At 39.5% G+C, this 17,322-nt stretch overlaps 1 protein-coding gene across 1 annotated transcript in view; it reads left to right on the forward strand.

The window, feature by feature from the left end:
- Nucleotides 1–2,456: 2,456 nt before the first annotated feature.
- Ust (uronyl 2-sulfotransferase) overlaps nt 2,457–17,322 on the forward strand; it is a 168,214-nt gene continuing 153,348 nt past the window's right edge. The window contains exons 1-2 of the mRNA XM_048800539.1: nt 2,457–2,469; nt 3,970–4,013. Of these exons, the coding sequence (XP_048656496.1) occupies nt 2,457–2,469; nt 3,970–4,013 (57 nt within the window). The remainder of the gene's footprint in view (nt 2,470–3,969; nt 4,014–17,322) is intronic.

Consider the following 17,322-nt stretch of genomic DNA (forward strand, 5'->3'; position numbering starts at 1 on the left):
TCAGTTAGAATAGAATCAGTGTTAAGATGGCCCCTAAGTCAAAGTCCTTACAAAAAAAAAAAAAAGACATTCAATACAAGAGGGTATCATTGGCCATTTGCTGTGATAACATTGTTTTCTTAGTTACAATATTTCCCACATGTAAAACTGACAAAGGATTTAACAGTATGTTGAGTCCAAAGGTATGCCATAGGACCTAGGCCTGCACCAGTGGGGGCAGTTTTGCTTATTAATGAAAGGAATAAAATGGGAGGTTCACGTTCACGCTGTGTTGAGGCTTTACAAACTGGACATTGTGATTCCATGGAGGTTGGACATTCACAATCACAATGCTAACTTCTGTCTAGGGCTTACTTTGTCTCTGGTCCTGGGTTTAATGCTACTTGTGCATAATTTTATTTAATCCCACACCATATCTATGAGCTGGGTGCCATCATTATCTTCAGTTATCAAAAAAAAAATAGATAGAGGATAAGAAAATGACTCAGTGTCATGCAGTCGTTGTCATAGCATTGAGTTATAAGGGGGTGAATTATGAGGCAGACTTGTGCACGTCTTCCTCTCCAAGATGGCGCTTCCTGCCCAGACCCCATGTGCCGCAGTCTGGCTGGGCACAAATCACGAGCCACTGAAGCAGGAACAAACTTTATTTTTAAACTGCAGGAAAACACTTCACACAGCTCCCGGGGAATCCTCCCGAACGCCACGAGGCTTGTCCAGGAACCCCCAGCCGGAAATATCTCTCCCGGAAATCCCTCCTCCTGCACTTCCCCAACCAATGGGAACTCTCGGGGAATCCCCGGAAATCCCCATGAGAACTCCAAAATAGTGCGAGAACTCAAAAGTTGCGGCAGAGGCGGATAGTAATGCCTTGCCTGTCAATCAATACTGTTGGCAAAATGCCAGGGGCCATACAGACTCGGCCGTGGCTCTCAGCACCCATGGTCTGGTATTTTCTGTTCACTTGTTGAAAACATTGCAAACCATATGACTAATGAATAACTAAGGCTAATGTGCAGGTGGTAATTCATTTCTTACAGTCTATGGCCAAGATGTCAAGTATGGAAAGTGAATTAAGTAGTATTTCATTCTTTAAGCCAATACTGACTACATACCACGTTCTTGAAGGGCTCTGTTCTAGGAGTTGTAGCATTGAGCACAGTAGACAAGTCCCTACCCTGAGGGAGCTTGTACTCTAGTTGGAAGAGACAGACAATAAGGGACTAAGTAAATAAATGTACTATTATAAAACGGGGCTATTCAGAGAGAACATCTGAACTGAGCCTGAATGGGAGGGGTGGGGAAGAGCTTTTCTAGAGACAGTTCAAAAGGCCCCTAGCTGAGCGCAGCTTGGTGCATTCTGGAGCAGAGAAAAGGCAGTTGAGGCTAACGGTGCTAGGACACAGGGCCTGGGTCATGTATGGCATCACAGACCATGGTGAGGGTCTTAGAAACACATTTTTTTTCAAAGCAGATCACTAACATGTTCTAAGTTATAAGGTTTAAAAACTCTTGTTGCGGGCTGGGGTTGTGGCTCAGTGGGAGAGTGCTCGCCTAACATGTGTGAGGCCCTGGGTTCGATCCTCAGCACCACATAAAGATAAATAAATAAAGATATTGTGTCCATCTACAACTAAAAAATATTTTTTTAAAAACCCAACTCTTGTTGCTATTCAAGTAGAGGAAGAAACTAGGGATAAATAAAGAGATACAGGGACTCTACTGGATGGCTTAGAGCGGCTGATGAGAAGTGTTCAGATTTGAGAAATAACTTGAAGGCCAAGCCAGTAGGACCTCTGACTGGGGGGTAAGTATGAGGTGGGGGAAAGGACAAATTGTACAAGCCAATAAGGAAGACAGGGATTTGGGGAACGTAATTGGAGCATATGAAGTTTTCTGTTTTGGATGTATGAAATGTGAGATGTCTTTAGACATCTAGTCTGAGGTGCTAAGGTGTTGGGGTGCCTCATCTGGAGTTTGGGTTAGTGATCAATCAGTTGAATGAGTCCCTTTAAGGGGTGTTTAGAAATGTTGGTTCTGTGGAAGCCTCTAGCATTTTAGGAGTGTTTTGTTGTTGGAGCTCTCTTTGATCCTTGAAATGATACCTGGAGAACATGCTGGAGCATGTTGGGATTTCTCGCTTTTCTCTGGGGAAGGCACATCCTCATGAAGAGCAGATGGGAACTCTCTGCAGTCATACCGGCTATACTATTGTGAAATATTCCTAAATAGTTCTCTAGATGTCAGCAACCATTTTTATGCACATCTTTTTTATTAGGTCTGATATAGATCTTTCTACTTACGTGTGTTCCCCATGGAGTTCAGTGCAATAATTAAGAGCTAACAAATGGTTAATCACATTCACATTTAAAAGGTTCCTGAAACAAGCCTAATCATGAGTATGGCAGGGTTTGCAACTTGCACATAAAATTTGGACCCTGTTATCCTTTTACGACATGCGACTAGCTAGTTAGAGTACTGTCCCTGTGGAAATAAGTGTGTTACAAATCAGAAGACTACAAAGAAGGGCTGCATGTTGACTCAGTGTGGAAAAATGTATAAGCCAAACCCCTCTTATTTATTATGTTTGGATACATTTCCCCAGTTTTACTGTCCCTGGCTTAAGCTTTGCTTCCCCCTCTCTTTTTTTTTTCTTCCAGTTTTCTAAGTCACTTTTAATCTTTATTTTCAAAAGCATCTTTCATCTATTCAAACTAGGGCATTTATCATACCCCCAAGTCTCTTCTTCTCTAAGTATTCTTGTTTTTCCAATAGTTTCTACACTGTGTTTTAGTAGTAGGTTCTAGTGAAGATTATTTTCCTGGACTCACAGGAGTCTCCTATTAGACTGATTGCATCATTGGCTTCCCCCATGTGATCCAGTGTCACCAGATGGTAGCATCTGCAGTTCCTGGGCTGCATGGAAGCCTGAGATGTCAAACCTTTCAGTATGCTTTTCAGATGGGCCCAAACACCTCTGGAAAAACCAGTCTTCTCCTCCCTGCAGGTTAATTACTCTTGTAACTAGAGTAACTTACTGATTTTCTCCAGACCTCTGTTTTCGAGAATTCTAACCCATCTCTGATATTTGAATTAAATGAAGGAATATCTGGAAAGCACTTAACAGAGTATCTAATACTTTAAAAAATAAACTCAATAAATCTTGATTCCCTTCCAAGCCCTCCTGAGTCTTCTATTTATTCATCAGGAGACAACAGCCACACTGTCTGAAAACACACATGCTAGTAGGTGGCTATTGGTGAAGACCAGTCAAACTGGACTGAAAAGATAAAGAGAAATTGACAGTGTCAAGGTGACTAGTGAAACAGTGGAGGTGTTCTCAAAGTATGTTTCCGGGATCAGGGACACCTACACTTGACTGATGGTTAGAAATGCAAGTTATCAAAACTACCGAATCATAACTTTGGGGACAGGGCCAAGACATCTGTGTCTTATCAATCCCTGCAGGTAATTCTGATGCACACTAAAGGTTGAGAACCAGTGGTCCGAGGGAATCTCAACAAGTATTGGGTGTGAAACAATGGTGGTGCATGCCTCTTCAGGTGTAAGTTTGTGTGAATGCACGCCCATGTGGGTAGAATATTTGTTACTGCCGAAACTGTTAACCAAGCATCATAATGAAACTGGAGTTTTGAGATGAAGCTCAATTCACTGCTTCTGCTGGCAGGTGGGTTCTGCACGGGCTGCGGGCCTCTGCAGCCCAGAAGTGTTGCTGCTTCTCAGCAGGGACCAGAAGGCTGGCTACACGTCTTGACAGCCAGGAGCCATGTCAATAACATAAGCAAAGTCCAGCCAAACTGATGGATGAATTACCCATTTGTCTTTGGCACTGTTGTCTAAATAGAAATATATATAAAATGCTTGTTTTCACTGACTTTGCATTAATCTTTTGGAGTTTTCAAAAAAAAAAAAAATGACCCGTCAACATTATTCTTCTTTATTTTCTAGGAAATTCCACTTACTTGGATGACCATGGACCACCTCCTAGTAAGGTAAGGTCTTTTCCTTTGTCAGTACTTGGAGCTTCTGATTTTAGTAGCTCCTGGACCCCCATTCACCCCAACCAGGTGCCCTCTAGTCCCGGAGCATTCGCAAGAAAACAGTGGATGATGAATGACAAATAAATCTTCAACTTCTAATGCAGAGGAAAGGGACGAGCATGAAGATAGTCATGTGACACGGAGGGAGAGCCATTACTCCCTTACTTGGAGAGCTGGATCTGCCCAAACACTGGAGCCACCAACTCGCTTTAGACCTTAGCCAGCTTCTCCTATTGGCCGTCACCTCATTTGCCCTGGCTGGCCCATGAAGTTGTTCACAGCCCTGCCTCCCACGCCTTTGGGCCTGGTGCCAGACTCACTTCTGTCCCCTTCTCCCTGGCCTGCCTGGGATAGGATACTCTGTACAAGGCCCAGCCAGTGCCCTCCCACGGCTGCCCTGGCCTGGCCTGCATGCCCACTTTGTTTCTTCCTATAAGCAGTTCTGTTTGACTTTTAAGGGGCAGAACAGTCCTTTAGTGTAGTTTTTCCACCACACTCTATTTTCTTGAGCTCAATGAAAACCAAATGTCATTCTACTGAAAGACGAGAACAACAAAGTAATCATTGTGGATGAGAAAATCTATGTAATGCAATGTACTCTCTTTTATTCTGAACTTCTGTCCTTTTTATTTTTTTGACATCATTTTTATTTTCCTTGTTGGGAATGTTGACAATAGTTAATCAGTCCTTGGGCCAGGGGAATGCCCTTGACAAAACGTTGGCAACCCTTTATCAGTCAGTCTTACGTTAAGAATTTTGTGTCTGGCCTGTGACACCTAGCTTACCAGTCCTTGGTAGATGAACTGAAGGAGATGCCTACAAAGTGCAGTTATAAGTTCGTGATGAGAAAACGATGAGCCACCAATCTTGGTGGCCTTTTAAGCCACTTTACTTATAAGCATGGGCTTTGGGAGCAGATATTTCTGAATGCAGCATGGGCTTTGCCACTTTCTAGCTGTATTACAGTGGGTGAAATTCTCAACATTTTGAGCCTCAGATTCTCAAGTGCAGAGTAGGACTAAATGTACTACCCAGTGAAGGATATCAGAAAGGATCAGATGAGCTGATGTATGGGGAATACTCAGCATTGACGTGTAATAAATAGTAAATCAGAAGTAGCTAGTGCTTATGTGACTGGGGTATTGTTAACTTTATTGATCAATTGGACAGTAGTATTTATCAAATTCATGAACAGCCCTACCATTTGACCTACTGCATGCTTATTGAGTGCTTATGATGCCAGAGACCCTAGAAATGCAAATAAGAAGCAACAACAATAAAAATAGTTCCTCTCCTACAGGAGCAAAAGAACGTAGAGGACTGTCTAATGTGCATCCTCACATCCTGGCTTGAGCCTCAAGACACAGAGAGGCATGTTATGGTTCTTCATTGAACCTCATTGAACTGGACAGTGGAATCCAGAGCTGGAATCTGAATTAGTTTTCCTGGCTCCTGTTCCAGGTTTTTTGCACTAGGCTAGTATTCTCAAACTTGACTTGTATCAGAATCACCTGGAGGCTTACTAAAATTCAGATTATTGGGCACCACCCCCAGAGTTCTGATTGAGTCAATCTGGGGCAGGACCTGAGAACTGGCATTTCTGACAGACTCCCAGATGAGGCTGATGCTGTGGGTCAAGGGGCCACATTTGAGAATTGCTACCCTAAAGGCCACGAATAGAGAGAAAACCACTTCCCTGGATATTTTCTGTGTTGTCTTCACTATTATTAACTCAGAAAGAGTGACATGGCTTATTACCTACAGTTTTATTTATTAATATAATGGCGACTCACCATTGTTAAGTGTCCTTATAGTGAAGACTATTTTCTTTAGGCAATAACCAGCCCAGGAAGGGAAGATGGGCGGGGGTGCAGATGGCCTGCTGGGTTTCCTCACCACTAACTGCCTTTGTCTCCCTGGAGGTCAGGAACAACTTCTCTGGGATCAGCTGTTTGCTTCATTGGCTTGTCAAGATATTACTTGGGCTCCAGGCTTGTCAAGCAGGGTCTTTCCTGGTCAGAAACTCAGGCCCATTTGATATGAACTTGCCTTTTGGAACTTTGTTCTTGGTGGCCAGCTTGGACCATCTCTTCAGAAGGCCTGCTGACCTTGCTAAAGCTGGACTTCTGTCCTGCCCGCCCCTCTGCCAGCGTCGTTAGTGTTTGGATTTGATGTGTGGTGTGCTCACTCCTCTTCCGCAGCTGAAGTTCCCAGTGATCCACAAAAACAATCAGGTGGTATCTCATTCTTTTTGACCACATTCAGAGTAAAGCCAGTTTTGTAAACTCTTGTCCAAGTTTGAAAATTGTGAACATAATCTCTTCAGACCAGCAGAAGTTTTTCAGAGATTTTTCTCTAGAACCATCTGCTTGTTGTCTAGGAGTGGAGTGGCAAAAACACTCCTGACTCTTTAAGCAGAAACCATAATAAGAATGTAAAAGTGGGTAGGAATAATATTGGTATGTGACCATCTCTTTATCCATGGTTCTGACTTCTGGCAGGATGGAATTGAATCTCAAAAATGATGAGGTCAGACTTCCAGATAAAGGTCCCTGGAGTGTCCCCTGGGGTGGGGCCCTAGTTATTTAGATCTGCAGATCACTGGCTTATCCAGAGACACAGTGGCATCCAGAGGATAAGGACTCACACATGTCTGGCTTCTGGAGTGGACCCATCCTGGCAGGGGAAAGTCAGACCCACGCCAGACCCATATTTTTCATATTTGTTTAGCACTCAGAAATAACTTTTTGATGCCAAGACTCAAAAGAGTTGTGCTCTAGATAAAATAAGAGTTTAAAACCCCGAAAATATACTGAGGTTACAGCAAGTTCTCATTTTATTAAAAGTTCAATTTCACAAGTTTCACATTCCACAAGTAATAGCCATTTAGGGAATGGGGTGTGCCACACAACATGGACTAGGCCCGGGTCCTCATTCTCTCCAGTGTTTTCATAAGGAAAAAAACAAAACACCTCTGATTTTCACTTGTTTTTGAAATCCATTTGGACCTCACAGCTTGCCTCAGGTTTTGAGCAAAGCTATTATTGAAAGGTTGATGTTAATGTTTTCCTCTGGCTACTACTTTTTACTACCACTGTGTAGCTTAAGGTTGGAGCCCTAGTGAGAATGGCCATGGAGATCTCTAGTGAATAAAATAGAAAGATATTCTTGAATACACACTCAGGTATGAAAAAGCAACTATGGTATGATAGCACTTTTTGTAAAATTATATGCATACATGTTTATGTCTACAGAAAAAAAAAAAACCTGGAAGGCTATAGTGTTTTCTGCAGGTTTGAATTTATTAAAGTAATGCCTCCTCAATCTAGAAATCAGAAAAACCCCTTTCCAGGTGTAAGAGAGTCAAGTTAAAGATTAAAAGCCCCTGGAGCAGCAGGTTGGTGTCTTCCCCTCCTTAGCTTCACTCTACCTGGAATGTGGGTACCTGGTGGGAGCAGCAGGCATCAGCAATGAGAAGTTCAGCGGGCATAAATAAGATGTGGTTATCATTTCACATATGTAAGGTTCCCAAATCTGATATGAAAGGAGAGCTGTTCTAAGCAACTCGAGGATAATAAAATCACTATCCATAGCTGATTTATATCTTTTCCTATGTGCCAAGCACTATGCTAAGCACTTTGCATGCAAAATTTACTCTCTATAAAACAGGAAGTAATTTTTTAATCCTTATTTTACAGATGAGGGAACTGGATCTTAGGGAGGGTACTAATTTGCTGAAGGTCAGGCACTAAGGATTGGATTTGGGATTCCAGCCCAGAGCTGAGTAGCTCCAGTCTCCACGCTTTAACCATTTCAAGATGATAAATTTAAGTAGAAATACAATAATATTTTTTACTGTATTTCTGGAGTTTTACACCTTTAAATAAGAACCTAGTACACTGATTAGTACATACACAAACTTAACCCTCAGTTTCCCAGCAAAAAAGACAGCATTTACTGTTTGAATTTGGTAGACAGTTTTTAACTTTCAAAAATAAGTTGATTTGTGCTTTACCTTTTTCTTTTAAATCACCTTTGTATAAATACCTGCCTTTGGCATTTTTCCATTTTTCAAACAGCATATAATGTAAATTTTGATTTTCAAATATCACAGATGACAGAATACTGTTCCATGTTTATTTAGCAAAACGGGATAGGCCCCATTTCCATACACAAAATAGCATTTGATGAGGTCCTTCCTCTTGATTCATGGACTGAATAAGTATGTTGTATTTTCTTTCTGTTCTTATGAATATGTGGTCCACTCATTGATTCTTGAGTTTGAGAGGTTTAATCTAAGATGTCATCAGGATTCAATGCAAGGTTTCGCATTCACTATCAGGTGCAGCAGTAGCACAATCTTGAGTACTCTCTGACTCTTTGCATTCATCTCTGATTCTTCTAGTGCTTGAGAAACTCCTCTACCTCCTCAGTTTTCTTCTCTTTGTCATTACACGTAGGTATAAAAAATTCCAAATTCTCTCTTTAGTATAAGTTGAAAACTACAAAGAGGCAGGCCGGGTAGTTTAGTGGTAGGACACTTGCCTCACATGCATGAGGTCCTGGAAAAAAGAAAACCATAAAGAAGCTATCTCCAGTCTTTGTTTTTATCTTGTGGAAAGACAATGCAATACTTGACTCATGCAATAGGAAATGTAAAGGGTGATGTAACAGTGACAGTTTATTTTACCACTGAATCCATCCCATGGGCCTACGCCATTGACTGCAGTAGCTGTGAGACTCATGAGGATAGTTATATTCAAACTAATTAAAATTTAAAAGATAAAAATTCAACTTCTTAGTTGCATTAGTCACATTTCTAATTCTCCATATGTGTCCTTGGACAACACAAATAGAACATTTATATCATCAGTAACCATTGTTTTGGATAGTAGTATCCTGACATTCCATCATTCTTCCACTTTTCTATTATTTTAGTATTTTTAAAGCACCTGAGAATAATTGATATATAATGGATGGGTAATTATTTCTGAAATAGCAGTGTTAAAATGAAGAAAAATTAAAATCACTAAGATCTCATTAATGGATCTTAGATTTTTATTTTAGGGTGGTAATTGCAAGGTAGATGAATTTTATTCTCTTTAGTTTAAAAAAAGTATATTTTCTCTCTCTTTTTTTGTAGATACTAAGAAAGTAAAGTTATGGAGTATTAATCCATACAAATAATTAGAATTTCTCAAAAAACCTGATAAGTTAAAAATTGGACCTAGTGGATCCTGATCATATACTGAAAGTTAAGTTATATTTTATACCTTTACAATTTTGTATAAAAATAATTTTTATATATAAAATCAGACCTATTCTTTATCTATATAATGTGCTGGATAGTATTAGTATTCAAAATTCTATTTTAAAATAGGCTCATTAGAAGAGGGTGTATAATTTATTGCTGAGCAATACATTATAGTTTAATGCTGAGCAAGCATTCTGCAATCGAATGAAAAGTGCTGATATTAATTCAGTGGTAATTAATTGTATAGTGTCTAACAGTGACCAGTAGTAATAGTTGCTTGGTAAGGCTCAGTCCCTGTTTCACATTGCCTGGAAGCTAATTTCCCTTTAGTATTAATTCATTGAGTACCTAGTTCGTCCAAAAGATCAGGAAGATGCACAAATAGTTGAAAGTAACTTCTATAATCTAATAGTTTATTATATTATCTAATTGCATCATAAGGTTTAATGGAATCAAAGACTCTGAGAGCACAGGGTTCTATGGTGATACATGTTTAGGTCTAAATGGGCCTATACAGACAGCTTCATTCAGTCAAGCATTTACCGTGTACCAAGTTTGTATTGGGCTCTGTGTTAAGTGCTGGGAGCATAAGACTATAGAAGTCACAATCACTGCCTGCAAGGAGTTTAGAGCCCAATGGGAAGGATGGACTTATAAACTTATAATGCCTAAGTGGGCTGCTGGGTGCTTTTTAGAGAATGAGCACAGGTTGAACACAGAACACTCACCCTGACTCTTCTCTAGGAGAGAGTCGTGGAGGCTGAGTAGCAGAACTAACCAGGTCAAAGAGTCTGATGTGGAGGTGTTCTATTAGTCAGCTTTCTTGCTGCTGTGACCAAAAGGCCTGGCAAGAATAGTTTTAGAGTAGGAAAAGTTTATTTTGAGGCTCATGGTTTCAGCGGTCTCAGTCCACAGACAGCCAGCTCCATTGCTCTGGGTCCAAGGTGTGGTACATCATCATGGCAGAAGAGTGTGGTGGAGGAAAGCCTCTCGGGACATGGCACCAGGAAGCAGAGAGAGACTCTCCTCCCCTCAGACAAAATATATACTTCAAAGGCACATCCCCAGTGACCCAGCTCCTTCAGTCACACCCTGCTGCCCTACAGTTACCACCCAGTTAATCCCTATCAGAGGATCAATGCATTGATTAGGTTAAGGCTCTCATAACCCAATTATTTCACTTCTAAGTTTTCTTGCACTACCTCACACATGAGCTTTTGGGGGGACACCTCATATCTAAACCATAGCAGGAAGGGATGAGGAAGGGTGGGCCTTACAACTGGGGTTTGTAGAGCTATAGAAGTAGAGATATGAACTTGTGACACTTTGCTTTCACAGGAAAAAGAGAAAAGATGATGGCCTAGGAAATGGGGACCATGTCTGCATAATGATGGAACAGGAAAAAATTGTATAGGAGTGATCAGTCACAAATCCAGTTTTGAGTGGTGGTGTGGATCAAATCGTACCTGCCCCAAGGGTATTGAATCACAACTCCAGAACCTGTGTATGTAATCTTATTTGAAAGAGGTTCTTTGCAGTTGAGGTTATACTAGGGTAGGGTGGACCCTAAATCCAGTATGGCTGATGTCTTTATAAAAAGAGGGAAATTGGACACAGAGACAGACATAGACACAGAGAATACCATGATGCCACAAGCCAAGGGACACCAAGACTTGCTTGCCCAGCATCCACCAGAGGCATAAAGCAGTCTGGCAGGCTGTCCCTCTGAGCCCCGAAGAGGTAGCCAACCCTATGTACACCGCGATTTCAGACTTCTGACCTCCTAGACAATGCAAGAATAATTTCTATTATTTTAAGCTGTCAGTTTCTGGTATTTTGTTATGGCAACTCTAGGAAGAAATGCAAACGGATTGAGTTTAGTATCTTTGATTACTATGACAGCACGGAGAGTCACTCCCTACTTGGCATTATTTGGTTGGTTGGATTTAATAAACATTGAAACCATCCTGAGAAGCCTGTCATTAGGATAATTTAAGAGCATCTTTTTCTATTTTCAACATTTAGTAGTCAGATTTCCTTCAACTTCCTTTTTCACTTTTCCTCAGAAAGGTGTGTTGTTATCTTTAGCCATGTTGTTATCCCCAACATTCCCTCCTTTTTTTGCCTATTTGAAATTCATTGTACTCTTTAATTGCTATTTTATATACAAAAAAATCATCTTAGGTGACATCATATTTTTCTCTGACCAGGACCTCAATGACAGTCTATTTATTTAGGAGAAAGTTACTGAGGGGACTGATGTCCCGTTGCCACAGGGTGGGGGCTAGGAGGGAAACAGAGAAAAACATTCACAAAGTCTGTGGCCTTTTGGAAAGGATGTCCTTGTTTTTACAGAAATCATCTCAGCCTGATGTTTTATAACACTACCCCCATGTCCCTAAGAAAGATTTTGGTTTTGGTTTATTTTTTTCCCTTTTAACAACTCCTTTAAACTTGACAGCCCTAACCCCATTAGCTGAAAGATGTTTTGAAACGTTTTCTTTAAAAAAAAAAAAAAGAAAACAAATAGGCAACCCCTGGCCTCAGGGATCCCATTCTGTATTTCTAAGGAGTTGAGCCCAAATATCTTATATTCGCAGCAGGTAAACTACTTCCAGAAGATATTGAGAGCATGATTACTTTCAAATTGTTGGGCTGTTAACTTGGAAAAGGTTTCTGGATCCCCAAATCCCCATTTCCCTGGGAGGCAGGATTACTGGTTTTATGTGCACAGAGTCTCCTTCTGTCAGCCTCAGTTTTTACTTGGAAGAGTATGACAGAGATTTAAGAGAATAATGAATTTCTTGTTTTTATCCCCCAAACCTCACAACCTGTTTTTTCAGGCTGTAGATGTGGCCATCCACCATGTTTTCCTCCTGTCTGTGAGAACCTGCCGGAAGCAAATAAATCTTAGTGCGGAATTGGGTCGAGTGTGGGCCCTGTCCAGAATGTTTCCTCTAGGACAACTGTCCCTGAAGCCATGGCTGCTGAAAAGTGGGTGCCCCTGGTTTCATGGCTCCTCTATATCCTGCTGTAAATAGAATCTGCCATGGCAAAGATCCACATTGTGGGATTTTCTCTGAAAAACAAACTGGGGTTTTTAATCAAGAAGTTTATAATACCTTCTCATTTCTACAGCAGCAACTATGAACATTCTTTTTAGTTATTTTTAAATTATGAAGCATTCCAAACACAAAATATTAGCAAGACTAATAAAGCATACACCTGATATGCCCAATGTACCAGCCCCTTAGATTTAACACATTACAGTGTTAACTTGCCAGATGCTTCCTTCTGACTTCTTGGTGTCTACGGAACTGAGGAGCATGGATTTTAGAATCAGACCTGAGTTCAAACCTAGCTATGTGATATAGTTGTCCTGGTTAACCTAGAATAAGTACTTCCTCTTTGAGCTTTGATTTCTTTTTTATTTCTAGAAGAGGTGCTTGCTGGCACTCCCCACCCCGCCTCGGGAGAATATAAAAAAGAAAATCAGCTAATGGGGTTGTCAAGTTTAAAGGCTCCTAGCCCCTCACCCTCTTAGGATTGTGAGGCTTAAATGGAATAACTGGAAAACACCTGGCATGGTGCGAGGTACATGGTATGTGCCTGACAGTGGGTCTTTGGGACTATAGTGGTTTCGTTTATAAAACTTTCTAAAGATTCTGCAAACTCAGTTTGCTCTAACTTAGAGTGATTCTTGCTCCCAACACTCCATGCCCCCCAACTCTATTTCTTTGGACTTTTAAAAGCAATTGCATGCCCATTGATGTACAAATGCCAGTCTCTTAACTTATAAGGACATTTTGGTCTCTTGTTTATAGATTCTTCCTTTTATTCATTTGAGTTAGTTGAACACACAAAAGCATAGCCTTTTCCAGTCCCTTGTTATTTTATTTTTCTTAAGCATGTATTGTTCTCTGTGTCCAAACTTGAATGTACCCAAAGTCCTGCTTAAAAAAAAAAACCTACAAAAAATGAAGCTGCATTTTATTTTATGGAAGAATCAATTGCACTGGATAATAGGTTTGTGTTTAATGATTCATGATAAATATATTAGGTTTAGAGAAAGAGAGAACGAGCAGGTCAGAATGAGGCTGGCTTAGGAATCAGTTTTGCTTGGCTGAGCAGGACCTTGAAGGAGTCCCTTCCACCCTCTTTTTTTTTTTTTTTATCATTGCAAATGATAGAAGAATTAATGACTTGAATATCTTATTTTAAAATAATTCTGGAAGGTTCCAAGCCCAGTGTGTGCTGTAGAGAACTTTATGTTTCGATATTCTGTGCAAGATAGGTAATTAGTAGCTTAGAAAGTAAAATAATCTGCAAAAGAGAAACAAATCAACCTTACATAATAGAGTTACTGTTTCTTATCCCTAAATCGCCTGTATCCTCAATTCAGCCTGATTTCACCCTTATCGCCCTCTTAAACCATTAGTGTGGAAGTGTTTGGCGCAGCTCAGCTGCCTCCTGAGAGTTCAGCTTTCAGTGGAGATCTGCATCCAAGTTCAGAAACAGAACTTCTAAATTTATCAATTTTATGAGCATGTAATGTGTCCGCTCTTTCCCCAGAAGGACATGACGAATCCATGTTTTTTCAACAAACATTTACGGTTGCTAAATAGCGTATCTTCCATGCCTTTGCTTTTTTATTAAAAAAAAAAAAGTTCTACGAAAGTATAGTTTTAAAAATGTGTGGTTTGTTTATGTAATTGTTCTTTTAGCAGCTTTCCCGCCTCACTTCCCAAGGGCTCGTTAACATTGATAAGATGCTCTCTGAATAGTGGCCAGAAGAGCACCAGTCACAATTGTGGACTTACCAGGTTGTTAGGGTTGGGCTGCTTTAAAATAAAAAAAAATAAAATTAAATTTAAAAAAAGTCATAAGTGAACCCTGAAATGTTAAAATAGCACATTGTGTTTAGAAAGTACATTTAATCAAGAAATTGCTTCAGTCAATTAGAAAAGCCCATGCCACCATTCTTGAGCAGAATAACAGTTGCCTCAGGGTCTTCAAAATTGTAGTAAATTAATCATTTTAGCAATTTCCAATATAATTACCTAATTCTTTTCTTGTTTGTTTTATTTTTTCCTTGACCTTATGATTCTTTTTTGTTTTGTTTTAACAATCAAACACACTCGCTTTTGTTTTAATTTGGAAGGTCCTGAAAATTATAGAGTTACAGGAAAAAAAAATAATCACCCACAGTCCCAACTGGCAGGAACAACCAATATGAACAATTTTCCACAATCCTGTCTGTTCTTATTGTACATTAAGAATATTGAAACCTTTTGTATCATTTGTTGCAAATATTTTGCCAATCCTTTTATGTCTGATCAAAGTTATGCATGTACATAAGGCACAGAGTTTAAAGAACCAAATGGCTCAGAGGCTTGTTATTAAAAAATAGTGGCCCTTGACTACCCCTCTACATCACTTCCTGTTCTTCAGAAGCTATTACTAACTCTTTTAACTGATTGTTTAGTATTAACTCATATCTCTGAATATCCTGGGTATGTTGCCCATTCGTGATTTTTTGCTACTTTAGGTTCCTTGCCAAACTTCTGCAGAATAGAAAGATCTAGCTCCTTCACCCCTGTACCCAGGCTTCCTGCTTGTTCCCCATCCTCCTAACCTGGGTGTATGCAGTTGGGGCTCAGTTGGTACCCAGGGTTTTTAGTATTGAGAACAGGTCAATAATAGTAGCTGCTGGGCCACTGTGATTTTATTTCCTTTCCTGTTCAGCCTTTTCTTTCCTTTTCTTCAAACTAGTCCTGATGGGGGCACACAACGCCCCCCCCCAAGAGACTCCATCAACTGAGTACCCATACAACACCCAATGTGTGTGACATACCGAAAGGAGGACATACATAACAAGGAAAGAGGACAAAGTGGAGATTAGAAATTAGTATGGAAATAAATTTAGGAACAAGACAAGGTCTCATTAGTTTCCTTTTGTTATGCTCAAAAATTAGCACGAACTTAGTGACTTCACACGGATTTATTATCTTACAGTTATGGAAGTCAGAAGTCTGAGTGGGTCTCACAGGATTAAACTCAAGGTTTCAACAGGGCTGTGTTCCTTCTGGAAGCTTTAGACCAGGACAAGGACTTCTCTTGGGGACCATTACTCTGCCTTCCACACTTTTCTTCCTCTTTTCTCAGACTCCAGTGTATTCTTGAGAAAAATTGCATGTGCTGCAAGTTTTCTGAAGTCTTGTGTTTCTGAAAATGTCTCTGTTTTATCCTTGTTTGATTCTTTGATAGGATATAGAATTTCAGACTGGAAATATACATTAATCAGAATAGGGCAAGGTGATGCAGTTATCATTAAGTGCAAAGTCTAACATTTTGCACTTAATGATAACTTAATATCTTCACATATTAGAGTTTATTCTTATTTATATAAGACCCTCTGTGGGTCCAATGATTCTGGGGAAGCTCAGGAATTCATTCAGGATCCAGGCTGTTTCCCCTTGGGATGTAAACCTCTCAGCAGGAAACCTATATGCCATCGTGGTGGGACACAGAGGTGGTGGAGGGACACACTGAGAATTTCCATTACTCCAGCCTGGAAATGATGTATGTTGGTTCTATGAGAAGTTCGTTGGCCAGACTTGGTCAGGAGGCCCAACCCAATTGCTCAGGGCTAGAAAGTGAGGCACAGTAGTAACCTGATCATTAAATGTCTCTGCCACAAAGTCATTTTCTCTTAGAATGTTAAAGTCTTGGTCAGTTTTATTCTAGCCCCCAGCATTTCTGTTAAGAAGACTAATAATTCTTAATCCCTTACATGAAAATTGAATCTGCCTTTATGGAAGTTCTTTGTACCCTGAATTTTATAGCTTGTTGCCTAGAGTGTGTCAGTTTTCATTTACAAATCCAGGTCCAGAATCTTGCATCCTGAAAACCAATATCCTGGGAAATTTGCTTGACTTCTTTCATTGATGACTTTTCCTCCTGTAATTTCATTTTCTGTTTTTCTGAACCTCCTCTCATTTGCAGATTGAACCTCCAATGCTAATTGTCCATATTTCTTAGTTTTGTTCCTCTTGTTTTTCTTTTCTTGGTCTTTGTGCTCTACCATTTGGAAGAGTTTCTCAACTTTGTTTCCCAACCCTGCCGTTGAATTTCTTCCCTGTTCTCATATTTCTAATTTCCAATTTTGTTGTTGTTATTGTTCTGACTGTTATTGATCATAGAATTCTTTGGTTCCTTATAGAGTCTGCACATTTCTTACAAAAGATTCTTCCTAGATGTTTTATTATTTTTTGGTTGCTATTCTGAATAAAATATTTTTCCACTGTATTTTAAGTTGATTGTTATAGTATTGAAAAACTATTGATTTTCATGTTTTATAGCCATGTTACTTTTATGAGCTTTTTATTTAATAATTTTCAATTTTTTTCTTAATAGAAGATGATCCAATTGACAAACAAAATTCATTTTACATCTTCCTATCTAATTTTGTCTCAAGTTTTATAACATTATTGTGAATAATATTAAATAACATGAACTCCTTGGTTAGAAAGTCTGTATTAATTAGCATCATGTCACCCACATTTAGAATGGGCATCTGGCTCATAGTAAATAGTAAATATAGTCAAATGAGTGAGTACCTTTGTGTGTTTTTTTTAATTTTAATGATACTATCACAAGTGTTTTATCATTTAGTATAATTTTTATTGGTAGCTTAGGAATAGTAATCTATGTCATGCTAATGCAATATATTTTAATTTTCTGAAAGCATGCAATTGTTTGAAAGAATATACTTCCTTTGTGGCTTGTTATCTTTCACTTAGAAATGTGTTGAACTGAGTTATCTTAATTTAGATTTATTTTAGAAACAAATTAGGGGAAAGGCTGATGAGGACCTATGAGTGAGATTTTAAAAAATCAATGTTTTATTTGTCTTAACATTTTTATAGTGGCCTAGAAGAAGAAATGCTGAGAAAAATCTCTGAATTTGAATTTGCAGGTGACATTAATCTTCCCCCCCCCCCCCCC

Source organism: Marmota marmota, unplaced genomic scaffold (genome assembly GCF_001458135.2).
Source record: "Marmota marmota marmota unplaced genomic scaffold, marMar, whole genome shotgun sequence".
NCBI classification, from domain to species: Eukaryota; Metazoa; Chordata; class Mammalia; order Rodentia; family Sciuridae; genus Marmota; species Marmota marmota.